The sequence below is a fragment of the Conger conger genome, chromosome 18 (genome assembly GCF_963514075.1).
Source record: "Conger conger chromosome 18, fConCon1.1, whole genome shotgun sequence".
Lineage (NCBI taxonomy): Eukaryota > Metazoa > Chordata > Actinopteri > Anguilliformes > Congridae > Conger > Conger conger.
The window spans coordinates 32127598-32147597 of record NC_083777.1 but is presented as its reverse complement, the minus strand read 5'-3'; the positions used below and the strand labels follow the sequence as shown (position 1 = coordinate 32147597).

Below are 20000 nucleotides of genomic sequence, written 5' to 3'. Positions count from 1 at the left end.
GACCCTTGAAACTTGCCATACTCTGTCCATGAAAAACAAACAAAAAAAAGGCTGACCGTTCTTCTTAATTGCGAATCGAAAGCTAAAGACCTGCAGTTGGTTGGAGGCAGACCCCAGTCTGCTCACACAGAGACACGGGGGCCCCAGTCTGCTCACACAGAGACACGGGGGCCCCAGTCTGCTCACACAGAGACACGGGGGGCCCCAGTCTGCTCACACAGAGACACGGGGGCCCCAGACCCTGTTCACACAGAGAAACAGGCTGAAACCGACGCTAATTAATTTCTGTCAAACGGATGTCAGGCTGTTGCGTTCTCCCCCTGGGCGGTGCAGTGAAAATGTCAAGTTGAGGCGCTTGAGCAGAGCTTGTTCGCCGCTGGTCACATGGGCTGCGCCGGGGTCTGGTCCGTTTCCCTGGAGACGCCCGGCGACCGCCTCCCACTCGGCAACGGGGGGGGAGACTGAGCGATGAAGCGAAGCTGCCACTTGTCCTCTCAATTGGCTTTTTACCCATCATGCCGTAGGTGCGTGGGAAGGGCTTTTGTTTTAAGGTTAGTTGTTAGTTGGTGATTTCCTGTTATTAAAAGTATTGATCGCATTGAGATTGGAGTGGTCATTAGAGTGTGTGTGTGTGTGTGTGTGTGGGGGGGGGGTTAATCTATAAACACGCTGGGTCATTATGACTCTTCTTCTGTGGTGCTGAGTGCCCCCCTCTTGTTCTCAGGGACCTGCACTGATCTATAAACCCGCTGGGTGGTTATGACTCTTCTTCTGTGGTGCTGTTTCTTAGGGACCTGCAGCTGGAGGACTACATGGAGCTGTACTGGCGGGACTACCCCTCCTTCATCGGGTCGTTCCCGGAGGCCTGCGTCATCGACCCGGGTGAGAGCAGGGTCTGTCCTGATGCGCCCACCGCACCCCTGCATGAAGGGGTTGTGTGTGAAATCTACGCCGTGTATGTTCCTCTAGATAAGCACATTGTGTAATTAAAGAAAGGGGGCAGCTATGTGTGTTGCCATGGCGAGCGGATGATTGACAGGCTCTTCTCTCTGCAGCTCAGTTGGAGCAGATGAGCCGCCCCCCCTTCCTGACAGCCGAGCCTCCCAGCATCCTGCGCTGGTTCAGAGGCTGTCTGCGGGGGGAGGACCTGCCCCCCTTCCCCTACCTGCCCGGCATCTGCACCCGCACCAAGCTCCTGGTGCTGGTGAGCACCTCTGCGTCTCTGCCAAAACTACAACACCGCACCAACACCGCACCAACACCGCACCAACACCGCACCAACACTCACCACTGCGTCTGTCAAAACTCACCAACACTCACCAACACCAAAACTTACCAACACTCACCAACACTCACCACTGCGTCTGTCGAAACTCACCTACACTCACCAACACTCACCACTGCGTCTGTCAAAACTCACCAACACTCACCAACACCTAAACTCACCAACACTCACCAACACTCACCACTGCGTCTGTCAAAACTCACCAAAACTCACTGTCTGCCAAAACTCACCACTGCATCTCTGCCAAAACTCACCACTGCATCTCTGCCAAAACTCACCACTGCATCTCTGCCAAAACTCACCACTGCATCTCTGCCAAAACTCACCACTGCATCTCTGCCAAAACTCACCACTGCATCTCTGCCAAAACTCACCACTGCATCTCTGCCAAAACTCACCACTGCATCTCTGCCAAAACTCACCACTGCATCTCTGCCACAACTCACCACTGCATCTCTGCCAAAACTCACCACTGCATCTCTGCCAGAACTCACCAAAACTCACCACTGCGTCTGTCAACTCACCAACACTGACCAAAACTCACCACTGCGTCTGTCAAAACTCACAAACTCACCAACACTGACCAACACCAAAACTTACCAACACTCAACAAAACTCACCACTGCATCTCTGCCAAAACTCACCATCACCAAAACTCACCAACACTCACCACGGCATCTCTGCCAACACTCACCAACACTCACCAACACCAAAACTCACCAACACCAAAACTCACCAACACTCACCACTGCGTGTCTGCCAACACTCACCAACTCTCACCACTGCCAAAACTCACCAAAACTCACCAATGCATCTCTGCCAAAACGCACCAAAACTCACCAATGTGTCTCTGCCTAAATTCACCAAAACTCACCACTGCATTTCTGCCAGCACTCACCAACACTCACCAAAACTCACTGTCTGCCAAAACTCACCACTACCTCTCTGCCAAAACTCACCACTGCATCTCTGCCAAAACTCGCCAAAATGCACCACTGCATCTCTGCCAAAACTCGCCAACACTCACTAAAACTCACCACTGCATCACTGCCAAAACTCACCACTGTGTCTGTCAAAACTCACCAAAACTCACCATCACTCACCAACACTCACCACTGCGTCTGTCAACTCACCAACACTGACCAACACCAAAACTTACCAACACTCAACAAAACTCACCACTGCATCTCTGCCAAAACTCACCATCACCAAAACTCACCAACACTCACCACGGCATCTCTGCCAACACTCACCAACACTCACCAACACCAAAACTCACCAACACCAAAACTCACCAACACTCACCACTGCGTGTCTGCCAACACTCACCAACTCTCACCACTGCCAAAACTCACCAAAACTCACCAATGCATCTCTGCCAAAACGCACCAAAACTCACCAATGTGTCTCTGCCTAAATTCACCAAAACTCACCACTGCATTTCTGCCAGCACTCACCAACACTCACCAAAACTCACTGTCTGCCAAAACTCACCACTACCTCTCTGCCAAAACTCACCACTGCATCTCTGCCAAAACTCGCCAAAATGCACCACTGCATCTCTGCCAAAACTCGCCAACACTCACTAAAACTCACCACTGCATCACTGCCAAAACTCACCACTGTGTCTCTGCCAAAACTCACCACTGCATCTCTGCCAAAACTCACCAAAACTCACCACTGCATCTCTGCCAAAACTCACCAAAACTCACCACTGCATCTCTGCCAAAACTCACCAAAACTCACCACTGTGTCTCTGCCAAAACTCACCACAGCATCTCTGCCAAAACTCACCAACACTCACGCAAAACTCACCAACGTTCACGACTGCCAAAACTCACCAACACTCACCACTGCATCTCTGCCAAAACTCACCAAAACTCACCACTGCGTCTGTCAACTCACCAACACTGACCAAAACTCACCACTGCGTCTGTCAAAACTCACCAAAACTCACCATCACTCACCAACACTCACCACTGCGTCTGTCAACTCACCAACACTGACCAAAACTCACCACTGCGTCTGTCAAAACTCACCAAAACTCACCATCACTCACCAACACTCACCACTGCGTCTGTCAACTCACCAACACTTACCAACACTCAACAAAACTCACCACTGCATCTCTGCCAAAACTCACCATCACCAAAACTCACCAACACTCACCACGGCATCTCTGCCAAAACTCACCAACACTCACGCAAAACTCACCAACGTTCACGACTGCCAAAACTCACCAACACTCACCACTGCATCTCTGCCAAAACTCACCAAAACTCACCACTGCGTCTGTCAACTCACCAACACTGACCAAAACTCACCACTGCGTCTGTCAAAACTCACCAAAACTCACCATCACTCACCAACACTCACCACTGCGTCTGTCAACTCACCAACACTGACCAAAACTCACCACTGCGTCTGTCAAAACTCACCAAAACTCACCATCACTCACCAACACTCACCACTGCGTCTGTCAACTCACCAACACTTACCAACACTCAACAAAACTCACCACTGCATCTCTGCCAACACTCACCAACACCAAAACTCACCAACACTCACCACTGCGTGTCTGCCAACACTCACCAACTCTCACCACTGCCAAAACTCACCAAAACTCACCAATGCATCTCTGCCAAAACGCACCAAAACTCACCAATGTGTCTCTGCCAAAATTCACCAAAACTCACCACTGCATTTCTGCCAGCACTCACCAACACTCACCAAAACTCACTGTGTCTGCCAAAACTCACCACTACCTCTCTGCCAAAACTCACCACTGCATCTCTGCCAAAACTCACCAAAATGCACCACTGCATCTCTGCCAAAACTCACCAACACTCACTAAAACTCACCACTGCATCACTGCCAAAACTCACCAAAACTCACCACTGCATCTCTGCCAAAACTCACCAACACTCACTAAAACTCATCACTGCCAAAACTCACCAAAACTCACCACTGTGTCTCTGCCAAAACTCACCACAGCATCTCTGCCAAAACTCACCAACACTCACGAAAAACTCACAAAAACTCACCAACGTTCACGACTGCCAAAACTCACCAACACTCACCACTGCATCTCTGCCAAAACTCACCAAAATGCACCACTGCATCTCTGCCAAAACTCACCAAAACTCACCACTGTGTCTCTGCCAAAACGCACCAACACTCACCACTGCATCTCTGCCAAAACTCACCAACACTCACTAAAACTCACAAACTCACCACTACCCCTGCAAAACTCACCAAAATTCACGACTACCTCTGCCAAAACTCACCAAAATTCACCACTGCCAAAACTCGGCACTGCATCTCTGCACCACTGATGTGGTAGCCAGTGTGCATCTCCTCACTAACTCTGGTGCGGTCTCACTGAGCCGCAGTCTCTAGAGCTCCCCCTACAGTCACAATGGCAGCTGTGTGTAGCTGTCATCAATATGAAAAATAATCGAAAAGGTGAAAACTAAACCCGGAGCAATATGCATGTTGCTTTACTTTCGTTTAAAACCTGCCAGTTTATCCCCATTTCCTCGGTGACGCAGGGTTGAGTAGAATTGGCCGTTTCCTCTGTGATGCAGGGTTGAGTAGAATTGGCCGTTTCCTTGGTGACGCAGAGTTCAGTAGAATTGGCCGTTTCCTCGGTGATGCAGAGTTCAGTAGAATTGGCTGTGTTCAGGCTGCGCCATTACTCAGCAGTAGAGGGCAACAAATGTAAGGACAGCCATGACCATGTGCCCCACCCTCTCACCACACACAAACACTTCTGCAGCCGAGCTGGACCAGTGCAGACCACAGCTTTCAGAGGGAAAGTGCAACGTGTTTGCATAAGAAAATATTGCAACTGGATGCCACAGAGACCTGCATTGTGTGTAGCTCTGCTGGTTTGAGTTCAGAGGCTAAAGCTGTGCCCGCAGGTGAAACTGCATCCCTTTCCTGTCACGGCTTACAAGGAAAGCAATTTCTCACGCTCCTGACATATACATAATTTATAACATAAACTGTGTGTGTTAAACGGAGTGCGTGTCAAACAGAGTGTGTTAAACGGAGATGGGTTTGTCGCTCTGCGTCCCTGTGGTGTTGATTCAATTAAAATGACCTCCCTCTCACACTGTGATTAAGCCCCTGTCATTGGCCAGCAGGACAGCCAATTAGGAGTGTGCTGCTGAGCTGAGGCCTGTGTTAACCCCCCCCCCCCCCCCCCTCTCCTCTGCAGAGCTATGCCCTCTACATCGTGGGCAACGACAACGCCGTGACCAGCGACGAGTGCAAGTACCTGTCCAAGGTGACCGCAGGTAAGAGCCCCCCAACCCTAACCCCCCTGGAGCAGGACTGACTGCCACACACAGCCTTCCCCATTATCTCTGTGGGTCCCTCATCCTGCCGGCCTGTAATTATCTGAAAACGGGTTTCCGTATGTGGGCGTTGTTTTTGTTGTGTTAACAGTGTGGTGTGTGAGTGAGTGAATGACATTTACAGAATTAAAGGTTTAAGAAGTTGGTAGGTGCATATGTACCTACAATACTGATGTTTTAACCTTTAAAGGACCATGAGGGTGTTTGTGCTCTTTCGACCCCCCCCCCCCCCCCCCCCCACATTGACCTGTTTGTTACTTCCTGTGACTGAACCTTGACCTGGTCTTCCCCATGCTGACCCCCCCCGCCCCGCCCACAGGCCAGAAGAAGAACCTCCCTGAGCCGTCTCTCCAGAGGTAAGGCTCTCTCTCTCTCACACACACACACACACACACACACACACACTGTAAGTGAAGCAATATGCAGGGCTTCAGATTCTACAGCTGTACTGGTGGAAATGTCCTCTCTCTGTCTCTCTTTCTCAGGCAGAGCAGTGTGAAGCCCAGCGCCTCCTGCTGCAGCCAGGCGGAGAAGCTGGTAGTCTGGCTCGCAAGCTCCGGTACACTCCCCCGGGAATCCACCCCTGGCCAGGGCCCCCCCCCCCCCCCCCTTACACTGGCCAGAGCCCCCCCCCCTTACACTGGCCAGATCCCCCCCCCCTTACACTGGCCAGGGCCCCCCCCCTTACACTGGCCAGAGCCCCCCCCCCTTACACTGGCCAGATCCCCCCCAAACCTGCCTTACACTGGCGTGCCAAACCCAAACCCGCCTTACACTGGCGTGCCAAACCCAAACCCGCCTTACACTGGCGTGCCACTCTTAGTGCTGAAACGGTTAAAGTTCAGAGAGCATTGTAGGAAATCTTAATGAATGTGAATGAATTCCTGTGCTGTGGTTGTAACGGGCGTGTTCCTGTGCTGTGGTTCTAACGGGCGTGTTCCTGTGCTGTGGTTCTAACGGGCGTGTTCCTGTGCTGTGGTTGTAACGGGCGTGTTCCTGCGCTGTGGTTCTAACGGGCGTGTTCCTGCGCTGTGGTTCTAACGGGCGTGTTCCTGCGCTGTGGTTGTAACGGGCGTGTTCCTGCGCTGTGGTTGTAACGGGCGTGTTCCTGCGCTGTGGTTGTAACGGGCGTGTTCCTGTGAGTTCAGGGTTCACGCTGAAGGATCTGGACTGTGTCCCGTTTGGCATCGCCCTCCCCATCCGGAACGCCATCTACCAGTGCCGCGAGCAGCCCTGCTCCGATTGGTCAGAAGACGTCTGCTTGCTGATTGGACGGCAGGACCTCACCAAGCAAGCGCACGAGGTCACTCTGGCAAAAAGCTCATCGGTGAGTCTGCGGAGAGCCTGTGACTCCCCGCCCCGGTGCCGTCTTCTGAAGCGGAACGCTTCCACATTTGGGAAAACTGCTGGGAGCGTTCAGAGACATTTTGTGCCATTATGTAACTTAACAGCTTATTGATCTGAAAAAGAAGTTACTTTTTTATAATGAAATGGGTGTAAATGCAGGGTTGTTAGTAACGCTGGGTGTAAATGCAGGGTTGCTGAGTAACGCTGGGTGTAAATGCGGGGTTGTGTAGCAACAGTCGGTGTAAATGCAGGGTGGCTTAGTAACGCTGGGTGTAAATGGTGTTTCCCAGACGGTGGGGGTGGGGTTGCTCAGTAACGCTGGGTGTAAATGGTGTTTCCCAGACGGTGGGGGCGGGGCTGATTAGTAACGCTGGGTGTAATTGGTGTTTCCCAGACGGTGGGGGCGGGGCTGACTCTGGACGCGCCCGCGGTGTCCGAGGCGGCGGAGGAGGAGGAGGACGGCATGAACGACATCAACCAGGAAGTGACATCGCTGATCTGGAGCCAGGACCTGCGCGTGCAGGAAGTGAGGCGGCTGCTGCAGTGCTCGCGGCCCGTGCGTGTGAACGTGCTGCAGCTTCCCGAGGTCAGCGACCACGAGTTCATCGAGGAGAAGGAGAACAGGTGAGCGGGGTCAGCCACCACGAGTACCGGGCCCAGGACAGGGAGAGTACAGAACCAGGACAGGGAGAGTACAGAACCAGGACAGGGAGAGTACAGAACCAGGACAGGGAGAGTACAGAACCAGGACAGGGAGAGTACAGAACCAGGACAGGGAGAGTACAGAACCAGGACAGGGAGAGTACAGAACCAGGACAGGGAGAGTACAGAACCAGGACAGGGAGAGTACAGAACCAGGACAGGGAGAGTACAGAACCAGGACAGGGAGAGTACCGGAACCAGGACAGGGAGAGTACCGGGCCCAGGACAGGGAGAGTACAGAACCAGGACAGGGAGAGTACAGAACCAGGCCAGGGATCGGACCGTGGCGGACCGGAAGCCTCTCCTCCCGGGAACAGCAGCTGACGCGTGTGTGCGTGACCCCCGGAGGCCTGCGCTCCAGGCTCCACGCGCTGAAATGAAAATCCAGCGCTGACATCATTCACCGCCGCGGCCGGCGACCTGCGCCGCCATGGGAACGGGAGAGCGAATCAGAGACGGGCTGTGAAGCGGCTATAACGCCCTGGGGCCTGTGGTTCTGTCTGACGGCTGTGCTCATAGATCATCATCCCACACACCTCTTCACTGCTCTCATATTTAATACACACAGGCCTGCCATTTTACATAGCAAAGCGGGTCATATATCATGTTTTCCCATTTGCATTGTGGGGGCTATTTTTTGTCTGTAATAAGAAATGCCTGTGGTTTAGAAATTGGTAAATTGCATTGGCATTGGTTTTGTTATTTCCTTGTTTGTTAATTGAACGATCGGTCACTGTGACTGCGTCTTCAGGAGGAGGTGCTGGGTGCTTTAGGAGCAGAGGTTTCATTCATCAGAAAAGACCACAGGGAAGAAAAAAAAACCCCAAAGTATTTCGCTTACATATGCGTTGTGGAATTCAGATGGGCAGATGGGTAATAATATCTCGAGCACATTTCAGTGATGTGAGGGAAACCAGACATGTCACACGGCGGCCATTTTGTGTCAGAATGCTCACCACACACCGGCGGGGGGGTGGAGAAGGAGAACCATTTGAACAATTAAACAATTATATTGAAAGATTAAGTCATTAAATCAGGGGATTAGGTAGAATTCACCTGATACGGATGTCGTTCCTGGTGTGGACACACCCAAAGCGTGTAGGCCGGAGCCTGGGAGTGTCCTGGGCTTTGAGCCCGGCTGTGTGTGTCCCTGTTGGGGGCTGCAGTCAGGCGAGGCCCAGGCTCTGAGGCCTGCTCTTTATTGCCCCTAGGCTGCTGCAGCTGTGCCAGCGGACCATGGCTCTGCCCGTGGGGAGGGGCCTGTTCACCCTCTTCTCCTACCACCCCGTCCCCAACGAGCCGCTCCCCGTGCCCAAGCTCAACCTCACCGGTATGTATCTCTCCTCCTCCTCCTCCTTCATCCTCCTTTTTCTCTCTTTCTCCTCCCTCCTTCCCCGTGCCTGGCTCTACGTTACGGGCGAGATGCATTCGCACCACGGAGAGGTGTGAGAACCGGAGAGCGCTTCCGCTCACCAGCTCCATGGGTTCCTGGGGGAGCTGCTCAAATGGAGCAAGAAGCCAGTTCATGGAGGCGGCCATGCTGACTGCGGGACACCCGTGCGTGCGCACTGGGTACACAAACGTGAAAGGATGAATAAAATCGTGATGTAATCTCCTGTGTTGTTCAGAGAGGAATTGGTCTCTGGGGAGATTTTAGTTTTTGTGTGAAGAAATTGTATTATCTAAAAGTGCTGGCAAACATAGCATAAATTAGCCGGGGTTAAGTCATGGTTTTGAATGGACTTCAATGTGGAAACGGCAGAGGCCTAATAAGCTGCCGTGCCTGAGGTCACCACTGGGGAATGAGCGCTTGGGGAAAGTCAGTGCCAGGTCCCCTGGTTCACACAGATCTCCCGCCGACCTACTTACAGTAAAACTGAGAGAGGGGGGGGTGGCAGCATCTCTGATGCAGGCGAGCGAGTAAACAACCTTTCGGGGCGGTTCTCCTGTCCGAGCTCGAAAAACCGCCCCACCCCTGACCCCTCCCTGATTTCAGTTGAGAGTGTAAACTCTAAAAACACGGCTGTGCTTCCATCTGTTTTAGCCGTTACGCTCTCACTGGGCGTGTTGGTGTTTTTGCTCCTGTTTCGAAAATAATTTGGGTTTTAAGGGTCACCACACTGGCCGCGGGGTACACAGATAACAACCTCTTATTCCCGTCCGCTGCTTTCTGCTACGCCCACAGAGAGTCCCGCCTGCTGCTTTCTGCTACGCCCACAGAGAGGAAACGTGCGCTGTTAGCGAGGCTCGCGGCTAGCGTTGGCTCTGCTTTAGCTCGGGACTTTAGCCTGGGACTGTGTGCTTTAGCTGTGTGCTTTAGCCTGGGACTGTGTGCTTTAGCTGTGTGCTTTAGCCTGCGACTGTGTGCTTTAGCCTGGGACTATAGCCTGGGACTGTGTCCTGCGACTGTGTGCTTTAGCCTGGGACTGTGCTTTAGCTGTGTGCTTTAGCCTGCGACTATAGCCTGGGACTGTGTCCTGCGACTGTGTGCTTTAGCCTGCGACTGTGTGCTTTAGCCTGGGACTGTGTCCTGGGACTGTGTGCTTTAGCCTGGGACTGTGTGCTTTAGCCTGGGACTGTGTGCTTTAGCCTGGGACTGTGTGCTTTAGCCTGGGACTGTGTGCTTTAGCCTGGGACTGTGTCCTGGGACTGTGTGCTTTAGCCTGGGACTGTGTCCTGGGACTGTGTGCTTTAGCCTGGGACTGTGTGCTTTAGCCTGGGACTGTGTGCTTTAGCCTGGGACTGTGTGCTTTAGCCTGGGACTGTGTGCTTTAGCCTGCGACTGTGTGCTTTAGCCTGGGACTATAGCCTGGGACTGTGTCCTGGGACCGTGTGCTTTAGCCTGAGACTGTGTGCTTTAGCCTGGGACTATAGCCTGGGACTGTGTCCTGGGACTGTGTCCTGGGACCGTGTGCTTTAGCCTGGGACTGTGTGCTTTAGCCTGCGAGTGTGTGCTTTAGCCTGGGACTATAGCCTGGGACTGTGTCCTGGGACCGTGTGCTTTAGCCTGAGACTGTGTGCTTTAGCCTGGGACTATAGCCTGGGACTGTGTCCTGGGACCGTGTGCTTTAGCCTGGGACTGTGTGCTTTAGCCTGGGACTGTGCTTTAGCTGTGTGCTTTAGCCTGGGACTGTGTCCCGGGACCGTGTGCTTTAGCCTGCGACTGTGTGCTTTAGCCTGGGACTATAGCCTGGGACTGTGTCCTGGGACTGTGTGCTTTAGCCTGGGACTGTGTCCTGGGACTGTGTGCTTTAGCCTGGGACTGTGTGCTTTAGCCTGGGACTGTGTGCTTTAGCCTGGGACTGTGTCCTGGGACTGTGTGCTTTAGCCTGGGACTGTGTCCTGGGACTGTGTGCTTTAGCCTGGGACTGTGTGCTTTAGCCTGCGACTGTGTGCTTTAGCCTGGGACTATAGCCTGGGACTGTGTCCTGGGACTGTGTGCTTTAGCCTGGGACTGTGTCCTGGGACTGTGTGCTTTAGCCTGGGACTGTGTGCTTTAGCCTGGGACTGTGTGCTTTAGCCTGGGACTGTGTCCTGGGACTGTGTGCTTTAGCCTGGGACTGTGTCCTGGGACTGTGTGCTTTAGCCTGGGACTGTGTGCTTTAGCCTGCGACTGTGTGCTTTAGCCTGGGACTATAGCCTGGGACCGTGTCCTGGGACCGTGTCCTGGGTCTGTGTGCTTTAGCGCACGGGTTCGGCCTGGGGATGCTCACGGCTGTGTCTCTGTCGTCAGGTCGGGCCCCGCCCCGGAACGCCATGGTGGATCTGAACAGCGGGAACATCGACGTTCCGCCCAACATGACGGCCTGGGCCAGCTTCCACAACGGCGTGGCGGCCGGGCTGAAGATCGCTCCCGCCTCCCAGGTGGACTCCGCCTGGATCGCCTACAACAAGCCCAAGAGCGCAGACCTGGCCAACGAGTACGCCGGCTTTCTCATGGCCCTGGGGCTCAACGGCCACCTCACCAAGCTGGCCACACTCAACATACACGACTACCTCACCAAGGTGAGCCACACTCAACATACACGACTACCTCACCAAGGTGAGCCACACTCAACATACACGACTACCTCACCAAGGTGAGCCACACTCAACATACACGACTACCTCACCAAGCTGGCCACACTCAACATACACGACTACCTCACCAAGGTGAGCCACACTCAACATACACGACTACCTCACCAAGCTGGCCACGCTCAACATACACGACTACCTCACCAAGCTGGCCACACTCAACATACACGACTACCTCACCAAGGTGAGCCACACTCAACATACACGACTACCTCACCAAGCTGGCCACGCTCAACATACACGACTACCTCACCAAGGTGAGCCACGCTCAACATACACGACTACCTCACCAAGGTGAGCCACACTCAACATACACGACTACCTCACCAAGGTGAGCCACACTCAACATACACGACTACCTCACCAAGCTGGCCACACTCAACATACACGACTACCTCACCAAGGTGAGCCACACTCAACATACACGACTACCTCACCAAGGTGAGCCACACTCAACATACACGACTACCTCACCAAGGTGAGCCACACTCAACATACACGACTACCTCACCAAGGTGAGCCACACTCAACATACACGACTACCTCACCAAGGTGAGCCACACTCAACATACACGACTACCTCACCAAGGTGAGCCACACTCAACATACACGACTACCTCACCGAGCTGGCCACACTCAACATACACGACTACCTCACCAAGGTGAGCCACACTCAACATACACGACTACCTCACCAAGGTGAGCCACACTCAACATACACGACTACCTCACCAAGGTGAGCCACGCTCAACATACACGACTACCTCACCAAGGTGAGCCACGCTCAACATACACGACTACCTCACCAAGGTGAGCCACACTCAACATACACGACTACCTCACCAAGGTGAGCCACACTCAACATACACGACTACCTCACCAAGGTGAGCCACACTCAACATACACGACTACCTCACCAAGGTGAGCCACACTCAACATACACGACTACCTCACCAAGCTGGCCACGCTCAACATACACGACTACCTCACCAAGGTGAGCCACGCTCAACATACACGACTACCTCACCAAGGTGAGCCACACTCAACATACACGACTACCTCACCAAGCTGGCCACGCTCAACATACACGACTACTTCACCAAGGTGAGCCACGCTCAACATACACGACTACCTCACCAAGGTGAGCCACACTCAACATACACGACTACCTCACCAAGCTGGCCACGCACAACATACACGACTACCTCACCAAGGTGAGCCACACTCAACATACACGACTACCTCACCAAGGTGAGCCACACTCAACATACACGACTACCTCACCAAGGTGAGCCACACTCAACATACACGACTACCTCACCAAGGTGAGCCACACTCAACATACACGACTACCTCACCAAGCTGGCCACGCTCAACATACACGACTACCTCACCAAGGTGAGCCACACTCAACATACACGACTACCTCACCAAGGTGAGCCCCCAACAGGCTGGAGCACAGACACACACTCACACACACACACACACTCACACACACACACACTCACACACGCGCACTCACTCACTCACTCACTCACTCACTCACTCACTCACTCACTCACTCACGCATTCACTCACTCACTCACTCACTCACACTCACGCATTCACTCACTCACTCACACACTCACTCACTCACACACTCACACACTCACACACTCACTCACTCACTCACTCACACACTCACACACTCACACACTCACTCACTCACTCACTCACTCACTCACTCACTCACTCACTCACACACTCACTCACTCACTCACTCACTCACACACTCACACACACACTCACTCACTCACTCACTCACTCACTCACTCACTCACACACTCTCTCACTCTCTCACTCACTCACTCACTCACTCACTCACTCACTCACTCACTCACTCACACACTCTCTCACTCTCTCACTCACTCACTCACTCACTCACTCACTCACTCACTCACTCTCTCACTCACTCACTCACTCACTCACTCACTCACTCACTCACTCACTCACTCACTCACTCACTCACTCACTCACTCACTCACTCACAGGAGTGACGTTTGGAGTATGTTGCCGGTCAAACGCATGATCAGAATGGCCTGCTGCGTTATTTATCGCAGCCAGGGCATCGGAGGAAGCCGCAGTCTGCTGGTGATCTGTGCTCTTAGGCAGTGAGTGAACACACTGCAGTGATTTCAGGTCCGTATTTGCATGTGTCAGTTTAGTGAGGGGCTGCGGGTGCCATAGATATACCATGACTCAAAACCCTCCACTAGAATAGACAGTAAGTAGTTATTCTCTTGGTGTGCTCTGTAAATCCAGCTGAAGACTGATTCTGGGAGAGATATGAGATCATATGAATATTGTTATGAGCGTGGTGCTGTTTCACCAGATCAGGCCTGTTTTAGGAGCTCATCCTGTTATTTCTCTCACGTGTAGGCCCTTGGAGGAAACGGCAGTTTCGCTTTGACATTTTCCCTGTGCGTGACGCACACTGAGCCCTTTCACTTCCTGCCCGGCCGTGTGAGCTCTCCAAGAGCCCCGCTTTGCCCCCCACACTTTCTCTTTCTGATTTTCACCTCTTCGGTCTCTGTGAGACTTTCCCACAGCCTCGTCAGAGCCCGGATCCTTCGCCTCTGTGTGACCTGCCCTGCCCTGCCCTGCCCTGCCCTGCCCTACCCTGCCCCCTGCCCTGCCCTGCCCTGCCCTGCCCTGCCCTGCCCTGCCCTGCCCTGCCCCCTGCCCTGCCCTGCCCTGCCCTGCCCTGCCCTGCCCCGCCCCCCACCCCCTGCCCCCTCCTGGGTCTTTGGTCCTCCAAACAAGTTTTTACATAACACCATGCAGAAGTGTGAAAGTGGCATAGTATTTTAGTGCTCACTGTCTCCCCTGCAGGGGGCGCTGTACCCACATATTGGGCTGGAGCCCCGCCCTCTGTCACCGCCCCTCTCCCCACTGACACATTATTGTTGATTTGGCTCAGTGTTTCAGCACTTTGGAATTGTAATTTTACAATGTGGTTGAAGTGCAGAATGTCCACTTTAATTTAAGCGTATTTGCATAAGCATCAGACGGACTGTTTAGGAATGACTGCATGTGTTCTACATTGTCTCTGTTTAGCAGAAAGTTGCTTTTAATGACTGAAAGGTTTTCCTCCACAGCTGTTTCTCATGAGACTGTCTGCACATGAACCAGACACACACACACACACACACACACACACACACACACACACACACACTGTATCCTCGATTACAGAGCCCAAACACATGAGTCACTGACCATGTGCTTTCTGCAGTGCACTGTACGTCAGCGTGTGAGTAAACTCTGATCACATGCTTGTATTCAGAAGTTTAAGGCTGTTCAGCAGCCTGTAGCCTAGTGGCTAAGGTACATGACTGGGGCAGCCTGTAGCCTAGTATATACATATACAGTGGATAGAATGGATTGGGACTTGTTTTTCCCTGACCCAAAGAACGCAACATACCATATGAATGCAGTGAAATCATTTTAATTTGAAAAAAAGAGTTAATGGGCAAAACTGAAATTTCCTAATTTTTTTAGTATACACCCCTGAGTCAATACTTGGTGGAAGCGCCTTTGGCAGCAATTACAGCTACCAGTCTTTTTGGGTAGCTCTGCACAAGGTTGGCACACCTGGACTTGGAGATCGTCCCCCACTCCTCTTTGCAGAACTGTTCAAGCTGGGAGAGGTTTGTTGGTTTGCGCTGATGGACAGCAACCTTCAAGTCATTCCACAAGTTTTCAATTGGATTTAGGTCAGGGCTTTGGCTTGGCCATTGCAGCACATCCACCTTGTTCTTTACAAGCCACTCTGTGGTAGCTTTGGCCTTGTGCTTTGGGTCATTGTCGTGCTGGAATATGAATTTTGGACCCATTCTCAGTCTCCTTGCAGACTTCTTCAGGTTCTTCTCCAGAATATCCCTGTATTTGGCCCCATCCATCCTCCCTTCAAGTTCCCCAGTCCATTTAGATGGGAAACATCCCCATAACATTATGCTGCCACCACCATGCTTCACAGTCGGGATTGTGTTTTTTTGGTGATGAGCGGTGTTGGGTTTTCGCCAAACATAGCGTTTAGCATTCATCCCAAAAAGTTCTATTTTGGTTTCATCAGACCACAAAACGTTTGTTGCAGGTTCCCCAAGGTGTTCTTTTGCAAATTTCAAGCGGGCCTCCTGGTGGACCTTTTTGAGAAATGGCTTTTTTCTTGCCACCCTTCCATACAGGCCAGATGTGTGCAATATCTTTGATATAGTTGTATGATGCACAAGTTTCCCTCTGTTGGCCATACAATCCTGGAGCTCTTTCAATGTTGCCATTGGATTCTTGGTAGCCTCTCTGACCAGTTGTCTTCTCTCCTGGTCATCCAGTTTAGATGGATGCCCTGATTTTGGCAGACTGTGAGTGGGGCCATGCACTTTCCATTTCTTAATTATGGTCTTAACAGTGCTCCAAGGTATCGTCAAAGCCTTAGAAATCTTCTTATATCCCTCACCTGATGTGTACCTTTCCACTACTTTCTCATGGACTTCTTTTGCGAGATCTTTGGAGCCCATGCTTCTGCCTTTCAGTGAGACTGCTCTTGCATACTAAGGGACCATGGTAAACAGCTGTTTTTATTCATGTCATCAAGTTAATTGCTGTGATTTCACACAGGTGTGGGGCAATTAGCTATTGTTTGGTCTTGAAGGCAATTTGCCATTTCCTGAGATAGTTTATGGGATGATTCAGTAAAGGGGGTGGATACTTATCAAACCAATTTATTGCAATTGTTCATTTTTAATTAATGTTAAAACAATTTTTTAATTGGTTTATCACTTTAAGTACTGTATGTAGATTTGTAGAAAAAACGCATAGATTAATTGCACTTTAATTACAGGCTATATGTCAAGTAAATCTGTAAAAATGTTCAGGGGGTGTATTCATTTTCTATCCACTGTATGTATATATATATATATATATATATATATATGTATATGTATGTATGTATATATATATATAGGGTTAATGTCCCTCTCTCTCTCTATATTGGGTTAATGTCCCTCTCTCCCTCTCCCTCTCCCTCTCTCCCTCTCTATGTTGGGTTAATGTCTCTCTCTCTCTCTCTCTCTCTCTCTCTCTCTCTCTCTCTATGTTGGGTTAATGTCTCTCTCTCTCTCTCTCTCTCTCTCTCTCTCTCTCTCTCTATGTTGGGTTAATGTCTCTCTCTCTCTATGTTGGGTTAATGTCTCTCTCTCTCTCTCTCTCTCTCTCTCTCTCTCTCTCTCTCTCTCTATCTCTATGTTGGGTTAATGTCTCTCTCTCTCTCTCTCTCTCTCTCTCTCTCTCTCTCTCTCTCTCTCTCTCTCTCTCTCTCTATGTTGGGTTAATGTCTCTCTCTCTCTCTCTCTCTCTCTCTATGTTGGGTTAATGTCTCTCTCTCTCTCTCTCTCTCTCTCTATGTTGGGTTAATGTCTCTCTCTCTCTCTATGTTGGGTTAATGTGTCTCTCTCTCTCTCTCTCTCTCTCTCAGGGGCACGAGATGACGAGCATTGGGCTGCTCCTGGGCGTGTCTGCGGCCAAGCTGGGCACCATGGACATGTCAATCACGCGGTTGCTAAGCATCCACATCCCGGCGCTGCTCCCGCCCACGTCCACGGAGCTGGACGTGCCGCACAACGTGCAGGTGGCGGCCGTGGTGGGCTTGGGCCTGGTGTACCAGGGCACGGGCCACCGCCACAACACCGAGGTGCTGCTGGACGAGATCGGTGAGTGCTGCCCGCCCTGTACTGTACCTGCCCTGCCCTGTACCTGCCCTTTACCTGCCCTTTACCTGCCCTGTACCCGCCCTGTACCCGCCCTGCCCTGTACCCGCCCTGTACCCGCCCTGCCCTGTACCTGCCCTGTACCTGCCCTGTACCTGTACTGTACCTGCCCTGCCCTGCCCTGCCCTGCCCTGCACCCGCCCTGCCCTGTACACGCCCTGTACTCGTCTTGACTGTATTGCGCTGTACTGCAGTGTGTTGCGTGTGGGTAATGTCTCTCTGGCCGCAGGGCGCCCCCCGGGGCCGGAGATGGAGTACTGCACCGACCGGGAGTCCTACTCGCTGGCGGCTGGGCTGGCACTCGGGATGGTCTGCCTGGGGGTGAGTTCAGCCACACCACCGCCCCCAAACACCGCCCCACACCACCGCCCCCAAACACCGCCCCACACCACCGCCCCACACCACCGCCCCACACCACCGCCCCCAAACACCGCCCCCAAACACCGCCCCCAAACACCGCCCCCAAACACCGCCCCACACCACCGCCCCACACCACCGCCCCCAAACACCGCCCCACACCACCGCCCCACACCACCGCCCCACACCACCGCCCCCAAACACCGCCCCCAAACACCGCCCCACACCACCGCCCCCAAACACCGCCCCACACCACCGCCCCCAAACACCGCCCCACACCACCGCCCCCAAACACCGCCCCACACCACCGCCCCCAAACACCGCCCTACCAACCACACCACCGCCCCACCAACCACAACACCGCCCCACACCACCGCCCCCAAACACCGCCCTACCAACCACACCACCGCCCCACCAACCACACCACCGCCCCCAAACACCGCCCCACACCACCGCCCCCCAAACACCGCCCCACACCACCGCCCCCAAACACCGCCCCACCAACCACACCACCGCCCCACACCACCGCCCCCAAACACCGCCCCACCAACCACACCACCGCCCCCAAACACCGCCCCACCAACCACACCACCGCCCCCAAACACCGCCCCACCAACCACACCACCGCCCCCAAACACCGCCCCACCAACCACACCACCGCCCCCAAACACCGCCCCACACCACCGCCCCCAAACACCGCCCCACACCACCGCCCCACCAACCACACCACCGCCCCCAAACACCGCCCCACCAACCACACCACTGCCCCCAAACACCGCCCCACCAACCACACCACTGCCCCCAAACGCCGCCCCACACCACTGCCCCCAAACACCGCCCCACCAACCACACCACCGCCCCCAAACACCGCCCCACCAACCACACCACCGCCCCCAAACACCGCCCCACACCACCGCCCCCAAACACCGCCCCACACCACTGCCCCCAAACACCGCCCCACACCACTGCCCCCAAACACCGCCCCACACCACCGCCCCCAAACACCGCCCCACCAACCACACCACCGCCCCCAAACACCGCCCCACACCACCGCCCCCAAACACCGCCCCACCAACCACACCACCGCCCCCAAACACCGCCCCACCAACCACACCACCGCCCCACCAACCACACCACCGCCCCACCAACCACACCACCGCCCCCAAACACCACCCCACCAACCACACCACTGCCCCCAAACGCCGCCCCACACCACTGCCCCCAAACACCGCCCCACCAACCACACCACCGCCCCACCAACCACACCACCACCCCACCAACCACACCACCGCCCCCAAACACCGCCCCACCAACCACACCACCGCCCCCAAACACCGCCCCACCAACCACACCACTGCCCCCAAACACCGCCCCACACCGCTGCCCCCAAACACCGCCCCACCAACCACACCACCGCCCCCAAACACCGCCCCACCAACCACACCACCGCCCCCAAACACCGCCCCACCAACCACACCACCGCCCCCAAACACCGCCCCACCAACCACACCACCGCCCCCAAACACCGCCCCACCAACCACACCACTGCCCCCAAACACAGCCCCACACCACTGCCCCCAAACACCGCCCCACCAACCACACCACCGCCCCACCAACCACACCACCGCCCCACCAACCACACCACCGCCCCCAAACACCGCCCCACCAACCACACCACCGCCCCCAAACACCGCCCCACCAACCACACCACCGCCCCCAAACACCGCCCCACCAACCACACCACTGTCCCCAAACACCACCCCACACCACTGCCCTCAAACACCGCCCCACCAACCACACCACTGCCCCCAAACACAGCCCCACACCACTGCCCCCAAACACCACTCCACCAACCACACCACTGCCCCCAAACACCGCCCCACCAACCACACCACTGCCCCAGACTCCACCCCCAAACACCGCCCTACCAACCACACCACTGCCCCAAACACCACCCCACCAACCACACCACTGCCCCCAAACGCCGCCCCACCCACCACACCACTGTGTTCACTTGACTGCGTGTGTTCTGTCTGTTCTGTGTTATCTGTGTGAACTGATTTTTGT

The 20000-nt window shown here is 53.9% G+C and overlaps 1 protein-coding gene across 1 annotated transcript in view; it reads left to right on the top strand.

Annotated features, from left to right (window-relative positions):
• anapc1 (anaphase promoting complex subunit 1) overlaps positions 1-19951 on the top strand; it is a 39948-nt gene extending 19997 nt beyond the window's left edge. The window contains exons 20-31 of the mRNA XM_061227611.1: positions 791-882; positions 1056-1204; positions 5508-5586; positions 5966-6002; positions 6132-6205; positions 6795-6973; positions 7388-7617; positions 8907-9025; positions 11429-11700; positions 17285-17519; positions 17806-17897; positions 17939-19951. Coding sequence (XP_061083595.1) covers positions 791-882; positions 1056-1204; positions 5508-5586; positions 5966-6002; positions 6132-6205; positions 6795-6973; positions 7388-7617; positions 8907-9025; positions 11429-11700; positions 17285-17519; positions 17806-17897; positions 17939-19951 — 3571 coding nt within the window. The remainder of the gene's footprint in view (positions 1-790; positions 883-1055; positions 1205-5507; positions 5587-5965; positions 6003-6131; positions 6206-6794; positions 6974-7387; positions 7618-8906; positions 9026-11428; positions 11701-17284; positions 17520-17805; positions 17898-17938) is intronic.
• The last annotated feature ends 49 nt before the right edge of the window (positions 19952-20000 follow it).